Here is a 23,896-nt window from a genome sequence, read left to right as displayed (position 1 = left end):
TTAAAACTTTTATTTATAGGCAATTAAAAGTTTTAACACATCAAGTCAGGGGTCTTCAGTTATTTTTACCTTCAGGCCAGTTCTATTCTGTGCTGCTCATTAAGCAGCAAGTTGGGCAACAGGGGTTCCATCACTTCCTCGAGTTTTAAATCCTTGCTGAAAGTCTGCTGCTGTTGTAGAATATTACTTTATTTTATTACATGTGATTTTAAAATATTTCATCACACTTACTGTATAATATAAAGTGCTATAACTTTTTAGAACTGAATTGCATAAACAGTAGCTACTACTCCTCCATTTGCTCATATACTTCTAGCTGTGTTTCACAGCATTTATTTAGTACATCAGGGCTCATTTGCAGCCCACCAAAAACACGTCATAGCCTTCTGAAAGAGCACTTTAACATACAATTTTTTTGCAAGAAAAACTAGCAAGTTAAAAAAATATTGTGAATTATTTACACAAAAATGCAATGTGCACTGTTAGAATTTATGCAAAGCCTTTGAGTGTGTTAGTTGCCTGTTTGTGTTACTTTTCTGAACAATTATTTACAAATGACCACATTAATGTTTTTTTTACTTGAATTTTTATTTAGTGTTTTTTTTATATTTTTATGCATACTGTTTACAAAAGTTGCAAGAGATTCTTGTTCAATTAACATTTGATGGTATTTGTTACATTTCATTGCACTACCTCAGTAACAGTGTTTGCTTTCACCAATGTAAAAAAAAAAAAAAAAAATTGTTGACCATATTTAAACTTTTTTACTTTTTAATGTTTACAGAAATTTACTCTTACCTTTTACAAAACACTGCTGTACTTGAAGCATTTTCATTTAATCACTAAAATCTTTTGCCATCAATGCTAAGATTTTAATACATACAGAACTGCAATTTACTTAAACACTTTTTTTATTGAGTTACATGATATACTGTATGGGGTACTGAAAATGACATCTAATTTCAATACTGTTCTTAGGATTGTACCGAAGTTTGAAATGTTGGTATTATGACAACCCTGGTGCTTATTAAGCAAATAAATGTACTTTTTCTGACTGATAGCTTTTGAATTTAAGACAGGGCTTTAGACCAATGAATGAGAAGAGAGGCTGATTTTCAGTTCAAAAGCTCAATTTCACTTGAATGTACTTCAGTTTCATACACTATTCTTATTTTACAAAACAATATATTTAACACTATTTAGGCAAAAAGTACATGTGTTGTGGATGTTGTAACCATAAGATTGTTTTTCTAACAAACATATTATGTGGTATGAGAACTATGAGATATTTTTCTGAATGTTTTAATGTGGATTGGTCTTGTTCCGTGTTGCACCCCCGCTGGCACCCTTTTTAGTCCACTGTAGTAGAAATCTTATCTCTATGAAAACATTTTCCTTGTCCATCTCTACAAACAACAAAACTGTTTTTGAGAACAATCTCACAGAGAAAGTCTGTATAGCCTACATTTACTAATTTGCATATGAGTGGAGGTTAATGTCACGCCACTATAAATCTCATACACTTTCAACGCTTTGCACCAGTTCACCCTGCAACACTTGGAGCAGTACAATCAAATAAACAAAAACACAGAACCATAAGAGTAATTGACTCATACGCCAAATTAAAATTAAATTTACAGATTTTTCAGTTCATCAAAAACTTTATTTTTTTTTTTATAAAAATGTCATTGTTTTGGACTGTACAAGTTGTATTTATTATTTGTAAATTCAATTGTCAAAAAAACTGCAGTACAGTAAGGGGTGTCCAAACATTGTCACACAGCTAAAGGTGGGGGTGAGTTCAGTACACATCCATAACTTCAATTCACAAATTTACTCAGCTGCAAAAGTAAAGCTTCATGAATAGATTTTACATTCAATTTGATTTTATTTCAGTCTTTAAACGTAAAAAGTGACTTACCAGGTGAAGTTCGAATGTTTAAACTCTTGTTGTAATCTTCAAGATTTTTGATAACTGCACTCATCTCCTCTGCCACCTCCTGAAGATTAATGATCTCTTCAACTAGTGCTGAGTTTATGCTCACCCTAGCATGTGGATGACCTTTGCCTTTAGCTGTAAATTATGAAATTTCATCATTAGTAAAAAGATAGTTAAGTGGCACAGTTAGTAAGTGAGATATTTAGGATTATCATATGCGACAATCTCAAAATGAGAAAACATTACCAAATTCTCTTGAAAAATCTGCATGACACCTGTTTTTGATTATACTGCTCCATTTAAATTGAAGCATGCTTCTTTGTATTCACTTGTAACATGTTTAAATTTGAAGCCAACCATCAAACTGGGAAGCTGAAAGAAATCTATGCCCTGTGAAACAGGTGTCACATACACTTCCTGTTATAAATCAGATATGTATAAGATTTGTTTATATCTCTCTTTTAAAAAGTAAAATACACCATCCACAGCAGCACTGAACAAATCTTCACTATTGCAAGACATATCAAAATCAAATTATTTGCTGTTCCAAATATATGCTATAAAATTTAAATTTATGTTAAATTACATAATACTAATATTTTGTTTGGATCTGTAATTTGTTCCTCTTTTGGATACTTCAAGACAGGTTTTATGAGGAGAGTGTAAATGGACGCTTTTTTCATAAAATAAAAAAATTAATTAAAAAAATAGATCAGAAAAAAACAGTTTTAACTTTGCAAAAAAAAATCATCAATCTCTGGTTGAAGTGATGTCCTCCAATCCATACGTTTACTCAATATTAAAGATCAAAGTTCAATGACTTGCATAAAGTAAAGTTCAATGATTTGGACTGAAGTATTCAGCTATCCTCAACTTATTATTATAGAATTTTCTCTAAATTATCGGGCAGGAGAGGACTTCCCTGACTATTCAAATATGAAAAAAATGAATTGCTGGATATTGGTTATGAACATTTAAATAAGACATGGAAATATACTAGTTTAGCTTGACATAACAAAATATTAGAGTCACTACTTGGTTCTTCATATTTCTAAAAATGGTTGGATTGCCCTTGAACAATGTGTATTTTTCACAGTATGTCCATCTAAGATCTATCAGTCTCTAACTCTCTGGTCGGAAGTCTACTCCAGCACCAGGTTAGTGGTAGATACTACCTATAGGAATTTGGAGACCTTTAAATCTCAACTTGAAGTTGTTTTGGACAATATAGATGAATACAATGAACAAGCTTATTGTAGTGAATGGCCTGTTCTCATCCCTGAATATTATTTACATACACAATGGGAGGTCTGAAACTTAAAAGTATCCCAAATGAGAAGGGCTTAGGAGTAGTGTTAGCATCATTCAAAAATTTTTCACTTCGGTATCAATACCAGCTTTCAGACTTAAGTACCTGTACGGAAACGGCACTGGAGCAAATAACAGACACACCCCACACCCCCACTTCCCAATTGTTGTGTCACATAAACGCATACCTCCCTTTCTTACCTCAATCTGCAGTTTCCCTTTGAATTTTTCAAAGTATATTAGGGATGGTGGTTTATGGTTTAACCTGGAGCCTTCAGTGTGTCGACAAATGGGATGAGGGAGAGTGTGATGGAGCTCTTAAGGCGTCAAAGAGTTGTAGACTGAAGAGCTGAGCACCTACTGAAAGTATAGAACTTCTGGTACCATACCACTTTAAAAATTGAGTTTTTTGGTAGAGTTTCAATACCAGTGTACCGTGTAATACTAAGGTTAACACTGTATCTACAGTCAACTCCACAAATATTGGCAACCCTCAAAAAAGTGAACAAAAACTTTAATATAGATAACACATACAATGAGTCAACAAATTCTTAAATGTTTGGAAATACTGTTGACTATTTATTTAATAAAAACAATTCCTGCAAAGTGTCTTCAGAATAGTTTATCTTGTCAAAAAGGTATGTGGCAAAATTATTGGCACCCTTGAAGAAAACTATAAATAAGACCAAATAAATTTGCATTTTTGGGGAAAAAATGCTTATTGATGTTGCTTTTAGTGTCTAGGAACTTCTAGGAACTGTTGTCTATGGCCATGTCCTGTTTCACTGCGGTATAAATATGAGGTAACACACAGGTAAAATGTTTTGTCAAATGACAAAAAAAATTGTTGGGACTGCATAGATTGGGAATGGCTATTAAAAAAAAAAAAAATCAACTGGCCAGATCATCTCCGTGGGTGAGCGCTCATAAGGCAGCAGGCAGTTGATGGAGTAATTAGGGCGAGATGCACCTGCATGTGAAGCTGCGGCCTATTTCAATTGCTTTATTGACTTCCTGCTTTGTGTAATTGAGATGCTGCGCCCATGGAGCCTTATAAGAATGAGCTGGCATGAGGAAAAGGGAATGACCCAGAAAACAGACATCAAAACAGAGGTTAATGAAAGAGAAGAAAGCAGGAAGATGACAGCGAGTGTGCAGATGCAGGAGTGAGCAAGCTAAAAAGAGTGGGTTCAAGAGAGAGAAGGCAGGCAACTGGGAGGAGAGCTAGCGGAGAGGAGTGTGGCCGATGCTCGGGGGTGGCTGGAATTGTGTCGCTCCGGCTGAGCATCCATAAGGAGCAGGAGTGACCAGGAGTGTGAATGGCTCACCGCAGAAAACTGGGAAGGCAGTTGGGGTTCAATGAGGCTTGGACTGAGCACCATTGCCTTTGGGGAACCAAGCCTAGGTCCAGAGAGGGAGCCTTACTGTAGCCATGAGACATCAGGGACCTGGACCTGTGGAAGGTTAGCCATATCTAAGAGATGCTAACAGAGGCAAAAAGGAACCCAAAGATCAGTTTCACGACTGCAAATCTTAGTTGAATCTTGAGGATTCACCGTTTCAAAGTCAACTGTGAGAGAACACCACCATGACTAGAAGCTTTATGGACTTGTGGCACAAAAGAAGCCTCTCCCAAGTCTAAGGCACAAATCCCAGCATCTCAACTTTGCCAAGCAACATTGGACATACAACTGGAAACGTGCATTGTGGTCAGATGAGACAAAAATTGAGCTTTATGGCTATGCACACCATCGCCATGTTTGGCGAAAAAGGGAACTGCATACAAAGCAGGGCACCTCATACCTACAGTAAAATATGGTGGTGGCTCTTTGATGCTGGTTTGCTGCCAGTGGTTCTGGGGCTCTTGTTAAGGTGAGTGGCATAATGAACTCCATTAAATACCAGAACATTTTAGCCAAAAGCCTGGTTGCCTCTGTGAGAAGGCTGGAACCGGGCTGTAGCTGGGTCTTTCCAACAAGACTATGATCTGAAGCACTCATCAAAATTAACAAAGAATTGGTTGCAGAAACACAGAATCAAGGTTCTGCAATGGCCCTCTCAGTCTCCAGATTTGAGCTCAATTGAAAATCTGTGGTCTCAATTGAAGAGAGCAGTTCACAAGGAAAAACTGAAGAATCTCAGTGAGTTGTAAATGTTCTGCATGTAAGAATGGTCTATGATCCCCTCACAAATGTTCTCCAGCCTTGTTAAACACTACGAAAGAGGTTGGGTGCTGTCATTTTTGCCTGGGAAGGCTCCATGAATTACTGACATTTGGGATGCCAATATTTTTGAATCTGCTTTATTATGAAAATTTGTCTTTTAAAGGAAAACTTAATTATGATCCAAATGTCTGTTTTACAATAAAAGCATGAGGCTTACACAATTGTTTAAGCACAAAATATCACTCATTATATGTGTGGTCCCTTTTATATATTACTTTTTACAATTTTTCATGAAGGTGCCAGTATTTCTGGAGTTGACTGTACATCTAAACAATTTACAGAAGCCATTAAGAAGCTTACCACAATGTTAGGTTATACTGTATACCATGATGTGTAGAGTACAAGTCAAAAGAGGCTATATTTAAGCTTTATAAGTCACTGGTCAGGCCTCACCTGCAATTTTGATCTCCATGCTACAAAAAGCTGTGATGGATAAAGTCCAGAGAAGAGTGATTAGGTTTTGGGACCTTGGGGGAAACTTTTCATTTTAAGAAAACTGATTAAGGGGTGACGTGACTTAAGTTTTTAAAATTATGAAAGGAATTAGTGCAATGGATCTAGCCTGCTACTTTAAAATGAGTTTTAACAAGAACATGGGGACACAGTTGGAAACTTGTTAAGGGTAAATGTCACACAAACATTAGAATGCTTTTCTTCACACAGAGAACCATAGACACATGGAATATATTAAAAAGTAGAGTGGTATAGAGGTCTTTAGACACCTTCAAAACTTAACCTGACATTCTTTTTGTAAAAATGAGGTACATAGGTTTGTCGAACTTTGTTTGGTTGAATGGCCTGTTCTCTTTCAATTATTTTCCTAAGTTTTATGTCACAATTGTTCTGAAATTCCATTTAAAGGACATATAGACAAGTTCTGCAAATTCCTACCTGATGCCACGAGTGGACAACCTTCTCGAGAGGCTAGGACAGTCTGAATATTTGACCACACTTGACATGAGAAAGGGGTACTAGCAGGTTCCTTTAACAGACTCCACAAAGACTATGACTGCATTTAGCACTCCTAGCAGTCACTGGCAGTACCGTGTCCTTCCATTTGGGTTACATGGGGCACCAGCAACTTTCCAGCGTCTGGTGGATAAATTGCTCCGTCTTCATAACTCGTATAGTATTGCCTACTTGGAGGATGTGGTCATCTATTTCAGCACATGGGAGGAACACCTACACAGGTCCAAGCGGTATTATGGGCAGTAGGTGTAGCCAGACTTCGGACAAACCCAAAGAAATCCTTCTTTGGATTGAACGAAGCCAAATATTTAGGCTACCTGGTTGGCTGGGGTACTGTGGGGCCGCAGTGTTCCAAAATTGATGCCATATTGAAAAGGCCCCTTCCGAAGACCAAGAGGCAAGTCCAAGCCTTTCTTGGATTAACAGGCCACTACCGCCAGTTCATACCCTGGTTTTCTGAGGAAGCGACGCCCTTGACTGATTTTAAAAAGAAGGCGCTGAACAATGTGGTATGGAATGATAAGGCAAAAGCTGTATTTAGTGACTTAAAACAGGCCCTTACATTAGCACCTGTGTTTTTTTTACCTTTCATACTCCAGACAGAAACTTCGGACACAGGTCTTGGTGCCATGCTGAGCCAGAGCATCCATGGTGTTAAATACCCCGTCACGTTCCTGAGCCGGAAACTGCTGGAGGCCTTGTCGATCAAATGGACGATTACACAGCGTAGGTAGCCTACTACCTCTTGGTCTGTGAGTTCACCCTTGTTATAGATCATGCACCTTTACAGTGAATGCCCTTATACAAGTAGTCAAACCCGTGGGTCACAAAGTGGTTTCTTGACCTACAGCCTTATAAATTCTCACTCATTCATCACCGAAGCTCTCTCCACACCAACACCAATGCCCTTTCTTGGGCTCACGACTTCTCAGTCAGGAATGGCTGACTGGGTGGAGGCTGTGTCACATGTGCGCATTGGAGACAGTTAAAGGGCTTGAATGAGGATAATTCCATGCCGGACCAGGGGAGGGTGGAGTGCATTAATCCTTTCTTCTTTTTCTCCTGGCCCCCGATGACCTAATTTCCTCAGACTAACTTTAAAACTGTCATTTTGTCACCTATACATCAGTTACATTTTGAACTTGGTAAAAGACTTGTTTCTTTGCCTTACCAGCAAAAACTTCAATATATGGGGAAACTACCCCAAACCTTTTTGTGACACTTTTCCTTTTTGTTGTGATATAGCCAAATTGTGGCGACCCTTTTGATTCATAATGCCAGTCATTCCATGCAAGTCACCAACTCTGCCTCCTGCAAAAGAACCCCAGATCATCATACTTTCTTCTCCATGTTTGGACAGTTGGTGTCACACGAGGAACCATTCTTTCACCAACGTGATGCCAAACACACACCCTGCATGATGAACCAAATATTTCCAATTTTGATTCATTAGTCCATAAAACTTTCTTTCTTTCAGTCTACAGGAGTGCATAGCTGGTATTTCAAAGGCCTTTTTGTTCATTAAGTAATGGCTATTTTTACTGCAACTGGCCCTGTCAAACCTGCAGCACAAAGTCTCCTCTTCACAGTAGAACCTGAGACTTGCTTATTGCAACAACCTTCTGAAACTTGTCTTCTGATTGGCTTGTGATTTTGGGTCTGCCAGATCTCCTCCTAGAGTTTCTTCCAGATTCCAATTTCCTTTGGATTATGTAGGACACCATACTCATCGACACTTTGATTTATTTTGCAATTTCTCTAAATGAAAGGTCTACACTTCTAAGGGTGAAAATGTTCTGTCTCATTTCATTTTTAGTTGTTGTATTCTTGCCATTACCACCGTCTGTTCCAACTCTGCTTCAAAACAGAGGACTTTTTAAGTAATCAACAGACATTGGGACATCTGTGCAAATTGTTTGCTTCAACTTGCAAGGTTTAATTTACTTTAATTGCTGCAGAACATCTGTAGGTTCTAACCTATTAGTTGCTCCTTGAAGAAGGCCAATTAGTAATATTCTGCAATTTCCTTTTTTCAGATTTTGCTAACTTAAACTTTAAATTTAAACCTCTGGCAGTTTACTGCTTACCTTTTCATCATTTTAGGTCGGTCATTACATTTCAATTGATTAAATTTGAAGAAAAACTGAGGTGTGCTAAAACGTTTGATCGGTAGTGTACATGAATAAAGTTAGTAAGTAATTTAATGTAATCGAGACATACTTCTTCATTTATTTTACAAATAACATGGAGGCATATGCAGTCTTACACAAATTTTCCCCCTCATTTATTGGTCAAGAGTCCCATCTTCAAAGTAAAACCTTGTTCATATGTGAATATGCTTCCACTGCATGCACAATACTGATTTCACAAGTATTTATTTAACATTATAGGAAAAAAAAGTGTTTTGCCCATTGTGAACATAAATAATTTGACATGTAGATTATGAAGGAGTATTATGTAGATTTTTTCGTGGACTTTTTATACTGTTTCCTGTGATCCGGCATTGGTCACAACAGATGACCAGTTCTATCAGAAAAGTTCTTAACTCCTATGTGGTGCACAGCTGCACTGGATGGTGGTGGCTGAGTAGATAGTTTAGCAGATGTCAATAGGAAGTGCTCTGCTCTCAGTGTTCAAAAGAAGTATCTGTTTGGCTAAGGCTGGGAGCTTCCTTCAGCTCAGACTAGTAAGAAACTGCTTCTGAGAGCTGTTGTAATCCAGACATTGTAGATACGCAGCTGGCCACTGGCAGTTACCTGTACAAATTTTCAAACCGAGATGGCTCGTGGTGTGATTGCACTGTGGAGGTGTGGAGTGTGGGTGGCAGCACTGTGCAGTAAAGGTGTGGCTCAGAGAGAAAGAGAGAGAGCTCAGCAGATGTTCCCAAGAACCGCTCTGCTTGCCGTGTTCCTAAGTAGTATCTACTCGGCCGGGGCCAGTAGTTTTCTATTAGCTCTAGACGTTACTCCTAGATAGTATCTACTTGGCCGGGGCCAGTAGTTTTCTATTAGCTCTAGACGTTACAGGTTTGCAGCTGGCCACAGGCAGTTACCACAGTGCAAAAGTGTGAACTGAGACGGCTCGTGGTGCAAGTCCAAGGCAATACATCTGTTCTCCATGAAACCATGAGATGAAAAAGTTTTCTCGCCAATGACTGCAAACAACACGGATGTATTTCATTAGGTTTAGCCTACAGTGATCAAATATAAAATGGTAAATTTGTGCATAGCAACAGTAGAAAAATTAAATTAATTCTTCCATATTTTTTCAACCTTACATATATATGTCTTTATAAGTAAGATGCCCAAACATCTAATAAATACAGTATATTAATAAATAAAGGAAAAGCATACGAAGTGTAAACAATGCACACTATTAAGAAAAACCACAAGGTGATGGTCAATTTGCATAAATGTTAGCATCATAAATTAAATGTTTATATTCATATAAACAGAAGCAGCAGGAAGAACTGGCAATTCATATCACTTGCATCCAAGTTGCATAATGGTTTATTTTTCAATATATTATGCTCTTCTCAAAATAAAAAGTCATATCATAGTGATTTGTCTCTTTAAAGCTTTTTGTGCATGAGATTGAAATCATGTGTCTTTGATAGACTAGTCCTTATTTCGTATTAGTTGTTTGCACAAAAGGCTTATGCTTCCTCTAGCCCATACTGGAGTTAGGTAGGTAAGGAGATGACAGTTAATTTCAATAATTTGAAAAATTCTATGTTTAACACAACTGCATCCTATTACATACTGCATGTCATTGAACATTTCAAAGCAACTAAAACAAACTGAATTAATGTTACTCACCTGTTTAGAAAATACATTTTAAAGCATCATACTTAGTCAATCAGCTCTGGCACTGCCTTGTTTCCGTAGTTTATTTACTGATTATATATTTCAATTTATTTTTGTAAAACTCTTTCAAAACACCGGAGAAGCCACATCTTTGAAAAAAATTCTTGTAGATCTAAGGGTCAACTTTAAAACTCTGTTTAACTGACAAATTCTCTCAAACAAAACGACAGACAGGCAGCAGCTGTGTCTGAGTTACACATTTCATTTGTTGATTTGTTGCTTCACAAATAATTATTTTAAAGAAATGTATATCGCACTCAATTCTTTCAGATGCTTATAACTGGATCCTTGCCTGCAACAATTATAATTAAAATGCATCATGCTAAAAAATTTAATGCACAGGGTGTCCTTACAAAGGGTTCTGGTTTAAAGTAAGTCATTAGTTATGGCTCATGGCTATCTCACGTACAGTCATAACATAATTTGAAAGGTTTTGACCTAATAATTTTCTCCAGTATTATAACTACTGAAGGCAGTAAGCAGCATAATATATCATATAACCATTTTTTAAACAGAAAAATACAACTCCAAAAGAAAGAAAACAAATGTCAAAAGCTCCTGGGAGTTCTAATTAATTGGGAGCAGGAACGAACTAACACAGCAATTTTCACTTTTCCTGTTTTTCCTATAAATCATTCATCTGGTAGTCATGGTGCAACATACATATAATCTAGAGGAAAAAAAAAACTTAACTTATTGTTTAGTATTTTTACACAAATACCAATGGATGTGATAGGTCTTATGACAAGGTATTGCAGTAAAACAGCTTACAGCAAAATATAAGCGATTTTGTAAGCGGAGAATGAACTTTAAAATTCTTGCTTTTCATTCTTTTCTATTTTTCACTCAGCCATTTTTAATACTTCAGTTAAATTATTGTATGTTATTTGAATAAACACATATACTTGATTACACATAAATAAAAAATGTTTGCATGTTCTCTATGTTTCTAACATGCAGAGCATAAAAATCACATTTAAAATTGAGTTATCAGAATAGGAACATTTAAAAATACTTTAGAAGTGGCTACTAGAGGGATATGTTTAAAATCTATATGAAATAATCCAATGCCCCCAGAGTTGTAGTCTCAGTGGGGCAAATGATGTTATCCATACCTTTGTTTTTTTTTGTAGCTAAATGCCTGTATTGGTTTAGTTGTAGGGCCCCACATTGCCTGCAGCAATTCTGGAAGAGGCCTGACCAGCTCACACTTGACTCTGGAGGTGACCTTGTGACACTTAGCAGAGATCTATACCAAGTTCGCTGAAGCATGCACAAGTTCCTTAGAACGACAGCCATATTTCAATGGAAAACAGTTCCTAAAAAGAACATAAATGAGAAAAGTGAGAGTTGTTCCTGAATAATATTGCTTGAAAGAAATGACTGATTTTGGGTATTAACAGAAATACTATCATACAGTCAACTGTCATCTCAAACAAAGGTGTAATCTAACTGAAGTATCATTCAGAAATTACCAGATGTGCACTAAAGTCAAACATAATTGTTAAAACTAGAAAATAAAATACATGCAAAAAATTGTGTTTGAATAAGCATTATCCTGAGGAAAGTTACAAGACAGAAAAAAATACTGTAAGTAGACATGTAAAAAGTGTGCAGAAGAGAGGAGAAACCATACAAAACAGAAAGTAATAAAAATAAGGAGCCTTGAAGTTTTGAGATGATGGGAAAATTTTCAATGAAATTCAAACTGCTAAAGCAGATATCAGGTGGATCTGTGTACTTTCTTTCCGTGATACCACCCCCTTCATGAATGTAGGAAGAACTTCTGTATGTCTAATAGTTTAATTTATTCTGTGAACGAGAGTAAGAGATGATGCATGCTGCTTGAGTTTCAGACAAGGTCACTCCCTATTCAGCTATACCTCATAAGTGTAATTCCAACCAAACCCCACTCCACAAACCTGAAAAAGAATGCTATTGTAATATAAATGTGCATATAGTTATTTTATAACACAAAAAAGAAACCCTAGGCATAAGGTACAATCTCATTAAAAAGGAAGTTTGTAAATTAATTATCCTATGACTTCGCATTTTAATAAGTAATGTAGTCCAGTGGAGGTAGTTTATACATTAATAATCATTTTATCAACTAATCACCTCAGTAAACAAATGTTCTTTTGTTTAAGGAAATAGTTAGGATGAAATATGCATCACTAACATTTGCCAAATCTCCAAAACAGTAATCATGACAGAAAATCCTGTTTCTGTGTAGTAGGATATGTGTTAAACTAATCCATCCTCTATCTGACTCTCCTCAGGTTAGTACTCACTCTGAAAAGCAGGAAAGATTGAAAGGTATGACAGAAGTATGATGGAAAGAACACTTAAGTCTCCATGGCATACACAACAAAAATACACGTACAATACAACATTCTTAAACCCGCCTAATCCAATTTAGGGACAAAGGGAGCTGGAGGTCATTCCAGAAGCACTAGGTGCATAGTAGGAGTCAGCAGATTGCAGTGTCCACTCATAAAAGACACACATAAACACACACCCAGTTTGTGGAATGGTCAGTTATCCTAACATGCAAGTCTTTGGCGATGTGGGAGTAAAACCCAGGCAGAAACGTGCATCCAGTTATACAGTAGTGGTTTAAAATTTTCTCTTAAGATTCTGGGTTAAACAAGTCACAGAAGTGGTTCTCTTTCTTTTCCCCTTACCAGTGATCGCACCTTATCTGCAAGTTCCATCTGTGGACATCACAGTGACCGAGTCTTTACTTTTTAAGTACATATACAATTGCACCTCATAAAACTCCTTAACTGGAATGACCGTATGTTTATAATGCATCTCTCATGGTACTAAGACGGACACAAGAGCATATATCCTCCTATTTAACTATTGTCTTGTTAAACTTGATCAATAGAATTAAGCATCATAATTCTCAGAAAAGTTTGGTTCATACAGGTCTCAGCAAGAACAGTTAAATATTTAAAGATGCTTCCAAAAGGATATACAGTGATACCTTGAGGTACGAGTTTAATTCGTTCCGTGACCGAGCTCTTAAGTCAAAATGCTTGTATCTCAAATTAATTTTCCCCATTGAAATTAATTGAAATGAGATTAATTCGTGCAAGCCCCCAACAAACCACCCCAATTTTTTGTTAAATGTTTTCAACATAAAAAAAATGTATTTATGATGAATAAATATTGTATACAAACAAAATAAAACCTAATACATAAAAGAGAATCTAAAGAAATAAACAGACGTTGGCAAAGCCGATTAGCGTATTGTAATGTTTTTTTTCTTTCACTTCATTTTTGCTTAACTTAATTTTCTTTTTCACTAGTTTTTTTCTTTTTTGCCACGCTTTCACCACTTTCATTCGCATGGCGTTTCAATAGAAACCTGTCCAAGGAGCTTTGTTTAGTCCTCCCCTTTAGAATGTTTCTGAAATGAGTTAGGTAAGTGACATTAATTAGCGGCGTTTCAAGTTCAGTTTCATTTCAATAAAGTCAGGTGTTAGGCAAGTGTCACTAAATAGCGGCGCTGCAAGTTTAGTTTCATTTCAATAAAGTCAGGCGTTAGGCAAGTGTCATTAAATAGCGCGGCTGCACGTTCAGTTTCTTTTCAGTAAAGTCAGGCGTTAGGCAAGTGTCATTAAATAGCGGCGCTGCAAGTTCAGTTTCATTTCAGTAAAGTCAGGCGTTAGGCAAGTGTCATTAAATAGCGGCGCTGCAAGTTCAGTTTCATTTCACTAAAGTCAGGCGTTAGGCAAGTGTCATTAAATAGCGGCGCTGCAAGTTCAGTTTCATTTCACTAAAGTCAGGCGTTAGGCAAGTGTCATTAAATAGCGGCGCTGCAAGTTCAGTTTCATTTCAATAAAGTCAGGCGTTAGGCAAGTGTCATTAAATAGCGGCGCTGCAAGTTCAGTTTCATTTCAATAAAGTCAGGTGTTAGGCAAGTGTCATTAAATGGCGTTAGGCAAGTGTCATTAAATAGCGGCGCTGCAAGTTCAGTTTCATTTCAATAAAGTCAGGCGTTAGGCAAGTGTCATTAAATAGCGGCGCTGCAAGTTCAGTTTCATTTCAATAAAGTCAGGCGTTAGGCAAGTGTCATTAAATAGCGGCGCTGCAAGTTCAGTTTCATTTCAATAAAGTCCGGCGTTAGGCAAGTGTCATTAAATAGCGTGGCTGCAAGTTCAGTTTCATTTCAGTACAGTCAGGGGTTAGGCAAGTGTCATTAAATAGCGGCGCTGCAAGTTCAGTTTCATTTCAATAAAGTCAGGTGTTAGGCAAGTGTCATTAAATAGCGTGACTGCACGTTCAGTTTCTTTTCAATAAAGACAGGCGTTAGGCAAGTGACATTAAATAGCGCCACTGTATGATCAGTTGTAATTTTTTCAGGGTGTTTCTTTTCTTTAAAGTTCAAAACTTTTTCCCACATTGCAAACACTTCCTTTATCTCACTTTAAGAGATAAACTCCTCCGCGATACCGATCTCCTGCAGAACCTCCGTATGTTGCTGCGTATGTAGTTCCGTCAACTCCTCTGTCGTCAGTTCCTCGGAATGTGCGGGGACAAGCTCTTTGATGGCTCGTATTTCGAATTTTGGCTCATAACTCAAGACAAAAAATCGACCTACTGACGGCTCGTATCTCAAAAAACTTGTACATTGGGGCACTCGTATCTCAAGGTATCACTGTATAAGAAAGCCAAGGGAGACATAAGGATCCAGTAAATAGCAGGCATTTGCTCTTTTTGCTATCCTCTGTTATGCGACATTGATTGCTTACTTGGAGGCTGGTACTGTTTACCATTTTGGCACTGCTTCACACTGTATTGCTGCAACAATGTTTCCAAAAATGGTAGCTTGAGTCCATTATTTAAGAATACTAAATTATGCTAAAATGTACTTGTATTCGTGTTGGGTTTGTCCATATGAAAATGTCCATCAGTTCTTCTAAAACATTCATCTTTTTAATATTAAATCCTTTTAGTGGCCCATCTTCATTTGTTATTACTTTGCTATGATAATGCTCAAATGATGTAGGGTGTTTACGTGGTTGGTATGAAGTCCATTAGCATAAACAATTGTGTTCTAAACAGACCCTAGAGGCCTTATCATGTAGCAGGACACCAGCTACTTGTCTCATTCAAAAATCCTTGTTGCTTTGCATAATGCTACATTATTATAAAGCATAAGGATCATCAGCTATGCATTTGCATTCCATTATTACCACTCCTCCACATATACAACAACCAGGCACAGGATTTATAAACCAGCTGCAAGGAGAGACAAGTAAGATTGAATGATGTAATGTACAGTATACCTAAACTGTAAGAAACTTTTATGTATGTAAGAAGACTAAACTAGCTTGTGCTATACAGTACATTAGATTGGTAAATTTTTGAAAAATTCGATTGATAATACAGGACACTGACATATCGGGCCAATATTTGGTCTGTTTTATACTTGCACTGTGAAGCCTGCATACAGAGCACAATGCAAAGCTTGAGCATGGTGGGCGACCTAAAGACATTTATACTTGTTGAAGCCTGTTTGATTGACACGTTGCTAGCCTCCTACTCAGTAAGTGACAGTGTGTGGTCAGTGTTGCAATGTCAGCCTCTTCTTGAAGTTCACCATTTTGGATACACACTGCTGCATCTACTGTATATTGCAGCGTAGTTTAAAAAAATCTCCAAGCCAGGTGCAGGGTGTAAGCATCACTCACACGAGGCTTATCTCCATGTCTGATGTCATTTTCACCGCCCAGCACTCACACCCTGCACAGGCACATCAAGTATAAACCAACATTAAATTTGGAGTATTACCTGCAGTGATATTAATGACGCTGAAATTCTTCCAAGCAAAACATATTTATTAGGTTCTTTTTCAGCATATAAGACCTTAATTTTCACACACTTGTAGTAACAAATTTGAGTATTAACAACATGTATGCTAAACTATCCCGTGTTCTTCTAAATGTTAAACTTTGCTGGCATTCACGGTCCTCAGGATTGATAACATGCCAAATTTTTATAAAGATGTATAATGTCATTATTTCACTTACTGATTTACTTGAATTTCACAAATTGCCTAAAACTTTTGTTTTTCTATGTTTCCTCATTGTCTAAACCCTGCTAAAATGGCCACTGCACAGCTGGCTCTGAAACAGCACTTTAATCTGGGTAAGTACTGTTTTTAAACATGCCAATAAAATTTTCCAATATTATGATTTGTGCCCTTATATTTATGGTATTAAAATGAATTTAAAATGCTACTTCTTTTTGTGACAGTCACTAATTTTGCTTCCTAGCACACTGTCTTTGTTTACTGTCCTCCCTGCTCTTTTGTGTTTGTCTTCAGAATCTGCTAATACGAATGGTTATTGTCAGGCATGATAAATGGGAGTCTGGGAGATAGGAAAATTAAAATGTTCTAGTAGGCCATCAAGTCTAATAAACAGGTACTTTTTCTTTCAGCATTTGTAATATGTGCTAATCAAACTGGTAAAGCATTGAAAAGCTAAAAAAATAAAAATAAAGCTAGACAAGTCTAAGTGAAGCACACTCCTCGATGTATAAAAATAATGTTCATTAAATAGTGCATATTATACATAAATATGCAGATAAATATTTCAATTTAACTAATCTCACTAATGCACAGATTGCTTAGGATATACACGTGTGAACTAGTTAATATGGTCACTCACTAATGCCCTTAAAAAATCATCATCACATGAGAGTGCATAACACCTTTGTTCTGAGTGAAGTTTATTCTTTATATTTAAGTCAACACAGACAGTATTATTATCTTTATAAGCATTCATTCAACTGACACTTGTGCTCATTGTATGTGTAGTGTACAGTAAAGAGACAGCAACAAACCTTACACGTCCCTGTGCTTCTGTTCATAAAAAAAACAACTAACATTTGACCACTGTAGCACACTTAATTTTTTTTTTTTTTTTTTTTTAAATACAGATTTTTACTAATACTAGCAACACTGGTGCAATATGTATCATTAATCACTTCTCTTGGCATTGGTCGGGCAGTAGTTAAATGATGTATGAGAAGCAATATAAAGCCTAGTTAAAACAGGAACCCATGAGTATGGTAATAGCATTCATAACAAGAGGACACAGGCTTGTGCATTTACTGTCTGCTAACTTTAATAGGCAGAAAGTGCAATTACTTTTTAATTTTGACAAATTTTACTTCGTTCACTTATGATGCTTAATGATTCGATTGAACATGTGTTATATGGAGAGTTCAGCATTCTATTTACAGCATACTATGATGTACCTATTATTTCTAATTTTAAAGCATTAATTACTAGTGTACAAATACTGAAAAACAGTGTTAACAGACTAACTGCATTTGCATTCCATCCATTGGCATTTTTCAAGGTGAGAAAATAATTCAGAAATTCTGAATTTTCAGAATTCAGTTAGGAGAACTATATGTAGAAGCAGTATGGAGACCATGGTCTAACTTTTATCAGCAGCAGACAAAACAGGAAGCTCTGATAAGATTTAAATCATATTACTTCAATGAACACATTAAAGACAATCAGGCAGCTACGTCATATTCATATGTTACCAAATGAAACATGCGATACTCTCATTGCACTAGGCACATCAAAGGACAAAAACTGTACTACAGTATCTCTTCAATATTTACTACCAGGGAAAAAAACAGCCTGGCTTCAAAACAGCAATGCTGATTATACATTAGTACAATGAATAAAAATGTTGTCAATTTGCAAAATTTCTTACAACATAAAACTACAACAGAAAGTTTAAGATGGATGACAAACTAACGGACTACAATATTTTTTAAAATTTCTAACTGCCAGTGAAAGAGCCTTGGTATTTCTAAAAGTTGCTTATTTTCACAAGGTCTCCAAAGATACAGTGATTAAAATGTCAGCTGATAAAGGGTCAGTCTCCAGTTCTCAGTTCATTGCTGAAATGCTAACAAGATAAGGCAGCATTGTTAGACCATGTTTTGCAGCTTGCCTAACTAAACATTTTCTTTTTGCAAACATGTCAAGAACATCATCACTCATTCTGTCATAAGCCTGATGCTTTTATAAAAGAAAAGTCAGCTATCAGGTGCAAATCAGTGTTAACATTTCCATAACACATGAATGCCAGATCATGTTTGCATTGCCATTTTCTATAGGCAGCAACACCAGTACAAGAAAGCAGCTTTATCACTGACAGGCAGGGAGCACTTGTCAAGAACAATGGCTACACACAAAGCGAGGTTATTCCATTGAGGCACATAACCATTTTAGCAGTACATCAGTAGAATTTTCCAGGCATCCATTTAACAAGAAGAAAACATCTTCACAAAAAAAATGATTTTCCACTTAAAAAATAGTCACCAAATAAAAAAAAAGCAGAAAATGTTCATTTTTTTATACATAAACCAGAGTGCAAATGTGTTTGTGTATGTAAATCTCATACATAGAACCATGCCAAAAAAAAACCAAACACAACAGGCACAAAAGCCGAGATCTGGGCTTTTTTGAAACAACTAGAACAGGCCTGAGAAATCTTAGAAATGGCAAAACAAAAAATAATTATTTCTGCTATTAGCAATTTCAAAAAGTCCAGACTGTGCTATGTCAATATGATAATGACCAGAACATGCACTACATCTTCTGAAAAAGGTAATAACTGAAAAAAAAAAAGCTCTGAACACATATCAGACTAATGAGGATCATTACAAAAGAATAGGGGGAAAAAAAAGCAATGATTATAATACTAGATAGATAGATAGATACTGACAGTATGTAACTTTTTACGAGAAAGTTTACAAGATTAAATGTTACTTACTTGCAAAAATTCAACACATTTGTGTAACTTAAGGAAGAACAAAAAATCCCATTATTAATTAATCACTGAATAATCAATTCTAATAATCTATTTCATCAACACCATTTGACAACTGTTTGGAATCTCTCTTTTTAAGTATTGCTTTATAATAGCTTCTGGTAATATTTTTAATATAATGCACTAAATTAAACTGACAGATTGCTTGATTATTGTATGTCACTTTGTCATGTGGTGGGTGTGGCAATGCACTGTATCAGCGTGTGCTCCTAACCTAACTACTCGTATACATACCTGACCAGAACACAAAAGGCAATATGGGAATCTAAATCTGTGTCTGTAATAACCTCAATGACAGCAATAAATTTGAACCTGCATACTTCTTCCAACTTAACAGTGAAACATGTACTGAAAGACACCAGAGCAAATCAGTGGAAAATACATACAAGGCAGAAACCGAGAAGCCCACCACATCAAACGTCACGTAACTCTGAAACATACAAGAGAACAATGAAACTAACAAGGATATAACTGGCAGCTTTAAAACTGGCAAATGAAGTATTCGGACAACTTTTTTATTAGCTATCTAAATCTATGTAAAAGAACGACGAAAATATTCACAGTTTACAGAGAAAACGCTTTCCTAGTATCAGAATTAGCTAAACGTTAGTACATTACACGCTCATAAAAGGAAATTTCATGATAAAAAGTGAGGCATACAGTCTGCAAGTATTAATGTAAAGATAAAGAGGTAAAGAAATAAAGTAGTAAATAAATAATAAAGATAAGAAATATTGGCTGTATGGCTTTCTTTAGTGAATAAATACAAGCAGCGCACGTCAGGCCTGTCTGTCAACATGAAGCCAACAACAACAACAACTATAGGATATGATTATAATGAGTGCTTCTACAAATGTCCAAGTATCTCTCCATTTTCTAACCAGCATGTGATTCAATATTGTAGATTGAGGAGGAAGACCTCACACACATCCACAGTTACGGATATACACTGTATGACTTTGGGATATGGGTGGATAAGCAGCTTTAACAGCAGTTGCAACAAGTAAACATTGAGACAAGATTCAAACAAAGTGGTTATTTGGCTTGTCTACAGCAGCACTGACATGATTTGCTCCATTTGTTAATACCAAAACAAAATGTATTTAGTGTTTCAATGCTTTTTAGGACAAGGGACATCTACCTATTAGTATGACATGTACTGTGTAAACATAGATACATAAACACCAGAACACACAGTTAGAAGGACAAGTAGAACAGCATGCTTAATTGTTAAATATGAATCTGCAACACTGAATTTGTGTCATTCAATTAATTTGACTTTTGAAGGTAAACTATCATTCATTGGTATAAAATATAAGTGAAAGCACATGCCATATATATCAGAAGGGTATGTTGAAAAATGTAATGCTATCTCACAGAGTACAGATAACAACAGACCAAGAAATTTTCCAATTTTGGATCTGTACATAAGCATAAGCAATAAAATGTGATCAATCACATAAGAAAATTTGAAAACATCAAAACAAACTCTGTTTAACAGGAGTTCTAAAATAAAGGATTCATGTAAAACTGACAAGTCTGATTTCACACTTTAAAGTTTTAAGGTTGGTACAAATGTTAAAAAAGGAGGGACAGATTTTAACAATTTAAGCACCATGAGTTTCTGATATTTGAAATTTGAATTAATTTGACGCATTCGTTAAACATTATTATTCTTCAGTAATATTTTTTTTAACCAGCTAATGATTTAAATATAAAAATCTTACAATTGCAAAGGATACACATTTAACAGTTTGGTTCACTGGCAAACCAGACTTTATAAGCATGTTGTTACATAAACAACTTTAAAGAGTTTACTTAAATGGAAATATCCAACATTTTCTTGGAGTTTTCTAATTCAACTGTACATATATAATAATGTTTGAATTTTAATATGTAGTACATCATCACAAAAAAATACATCAAATGGGATTTTTGCTTTTGCTGCGGTATTAAAACCTATCGATTACTGTAAAACTTCACTGGTACTAGTATCAAATAAAATAATTCTGGTATAACTACATCATGACTTAGGAGGACTGGGAGCGGACTTCATATTAGTCTGACCACAATGCCACCTGAGGAACGACACAGAAAATATTGCTACTTGGATGGAAGACAGCAGAGAAGTTTATTCTTTCAAAAATGTCTAGCTATTGTAAATGATAATGTAGCTAATATTGTAGCATTACACGGATCTGTGGATCTTGGAAGAGAAGCATGAAGTTTCTTCTCACCAAGGTGCAGGCAATACACTTCAGTTAGTGCTCCTTCATGCTCTGAAGGATTCTCAGATCAGCAACATACTGGGGGCTACAAGATGCCTTGTAGAATATTTTAAGAAGAGTGAGTTGGTCAGTAGCAAACAGAAAGCATAACAGCAACAGTGGGGAATACCTGAACATAATCTGATCTAAGATGTAGCAGTTACACGACATACAGTTCTTACTATATGATAAAGTTGTCTCTTCGGAGTTGCGATAGTCTGTGACAGCAACCCTGTCCTATCCAGAGGTCACGCAGTGAGGGAAACATTACTTGGATTTAAAGAGTGATGAGTGGAGCCTACTGGAACAAATGGAGCATGTTCTAAACCCTTTCGATCAAGTCACCATATTCCTCAGTGAGGAGTCATGTCGCTAGTTCTGTTCTACTCTCAATGACAAAGGCCTCTGGGAGTCCATTCCTGTTATATCTTTACAGATAACTGCAGCAAAGGAAATGACATTGAGGTGGGTGGGGGAAACCACATTCCGGGATGAAGGTAAATGTGCGTATCACTGCGCTTCCCTTGACCCACAATTCTTATCACCACTGGTTCTCCTAAAAATACAAGTGTAAGCTCTCACATTTCAAGCAAAAATGAAAACAAGAGATGACTCTCTTCAGCAGGCAAGTGTGAAACAGACTGACTCAGCCAGTGTCAAGTCACAAGATTCAAAAGTCAAACTGTACTCCATAACACGAGTTTCTTCCATGTTTTGAAGTAGTTTTACGCCTTTTCTTTCACTATTTACCATCTGTATCAGCAAGACAAATTCATAGTGCCACTCCAGGTACTATAATTACAGTTACACTTAATATTTGTTTTCAAGTACAGGAGAACAAGAACTAAGCCACTGTATTACAAACAATTTAAAAAAAAAAAAAAATATGAGAGATAAAACGTTCCATACAACCAGAACAATGTGGCTTGACCAAACACAAATAACGGTTTACCAGTTCTTAAAATAAATAATACACAATGAGCAAGAAAAGACAAAATTGGTTGTATCCAATGTGTACCATATTCTTTTGAACAGTGATGCCCTGATTGAGTGACCTCTAATCTATATCAACCAATCTTCACTACAAAAAGACTCAATATAACTCAAAATGGAAATATCATCAAGACTGGTATGTAAAGGCAAAAGAAAAAAGTTTTTGGGGAAAAGCTGGTGCTGTGCACCAAACACATGAACTATAAACAGACCAGAGAGAGCATCCTCTGTGTGTAACTGTACATGCAGCTGCCTGCACCAGACTATAAATGGGCCTTCACAGGGAGCGTAAAGAGCTCTTTCTCAAAGAGAAAAAAAAAAAAATGTTTTGAAAAGTAGCATATCGCTTGCTAAATCTGGCTGTAAGATCAGTAACAATGAATTGACCGATCACACAATAAAGTAGAAAGAAGCTGAAATTTATGTACATTGGTGCCTTGGTTTGCGAGCATAATTCCTTCTGGAAACATGCTTATAATCCAAAGCACTCGTATATTAAAGCGAATTTCCCCATAAGGAATAACGGATTATTCATTCCACAACCCAAAATATTTATATAAAAATGATTAATACGAATATAAAGTAAAAATACATAAAACAAATTAACCTGCACTTTACTTTTGAAAAGAATCATGGCTGGTGTGAGGGAGAGGAGGGTTATTGTGTAGGATGACTTTCACTATAACTAATGGAATCACTGCTATCTGTTGGCTCACTGGAATCTTTTTCTTTTCTTGCAGCTTTAACAAGGAACCTATCAAATGACAGTTGCTATTGCCTCCTTTTGAAGATTTTGCGGCAATACTGTATGACATTGCATTGTCGTTAAACAGATTCATCGCTCGCACTGCTATAGCCTTATTCGGGTGGTGCTTTTCTACAAAATTTTGCACTCTTTCCCACATTTTACGCATCTCCCTAATCACATTTGAAGTGAGGGATTCCTGTCTTTTTCTCCTCCTCCTCAGACAAGATCTCGTCCATAACCTTTTGCTGTTGCTCGCGATGCAGATCCATCAGTTCGTTGGTGGTCAGCTCCTGGCTATGTTCCTCCACCAGCTCTTGAATGTCGTCCTCATTCACCTTCAGTTACATGGTCTTCCCCTAGGACACAATTTCATTGACAACTGGTGGCTCCTGTTCATGAGCAAACCCCTCAAAGTCATGACCAAGAACGCAATCACACCACAGTTTTCTCCATGATGAATTGAGGGTTCTCTTGGTGACACCATCCTAGGCTTTATCGATGATCTTGAGGCAGTTCACGATAGGGAAATATTTTTTTTTCCAAAACTCTCGGAGGGTAAGGTTTGTTTCTTCGGCCACCTCAAAGCATAGCTGAAATAGTGCTTTGGTGTAAAGCTTTTTAAAGTTTGAAATGACCTGCTGATCCATTGGCTGGAGTAGTGGAGTGGTTCTGGAAGGAAGGAACTTGAATCTTAATGAACTCAAAATC

General features: G+C 36.4%; 1 protein-coding gene across 1 annotated transcript in view; it reads right to left on the bottom strand.

Moving 5' to 3' along the window:
• Positions 1-23,896, bottom strand: part of mrrf (mitochondrial ribosome recycling factor) — a 130,773-nt gene that overhangs the window by 39,526 nt on the left and 67,351 nt on the right. Inside the window, exons 2-3 of the mRNA XM_028809228.2 lie at positions 11,423-11,626; positions 1,922-2,074 (exon numbers count right to left, since the gene is read on the bottom strand). Of these exons, the coding sequence (XP_028665061.1) occupies positions 1,922-2,074; positions 11,423-11,606 (337 nt within the window). The 5' untranslated portion in view covers positions 11,607-11,626. The remainder of the gene's footprint in view (positions 1-1,921; positions 2,075-11,422; positions 11,627-23,896) is intronic.

The sequence above is a fragment of the Erpetoichthys calabaricus genome, chromosome 9 (genome assembly GCF_900747795.2).
Source record: "Erpetoichthys calabaricus chromosome 9, fErpCal1.3, whole genome shotgun sequence".
In the NCBI taxonomy this organism is placed as follows: Eukaryota; Metazoa; Chordata; class Cladistia; order Polypteriformes; family Polypteridae; genus Erpetoichthys; species Erpetoichthys calabaricus.
Note: the sequence above shows the minus strand (reverse complement) of the source record. Positions and strands in the feature narration are given on the sequence as shown.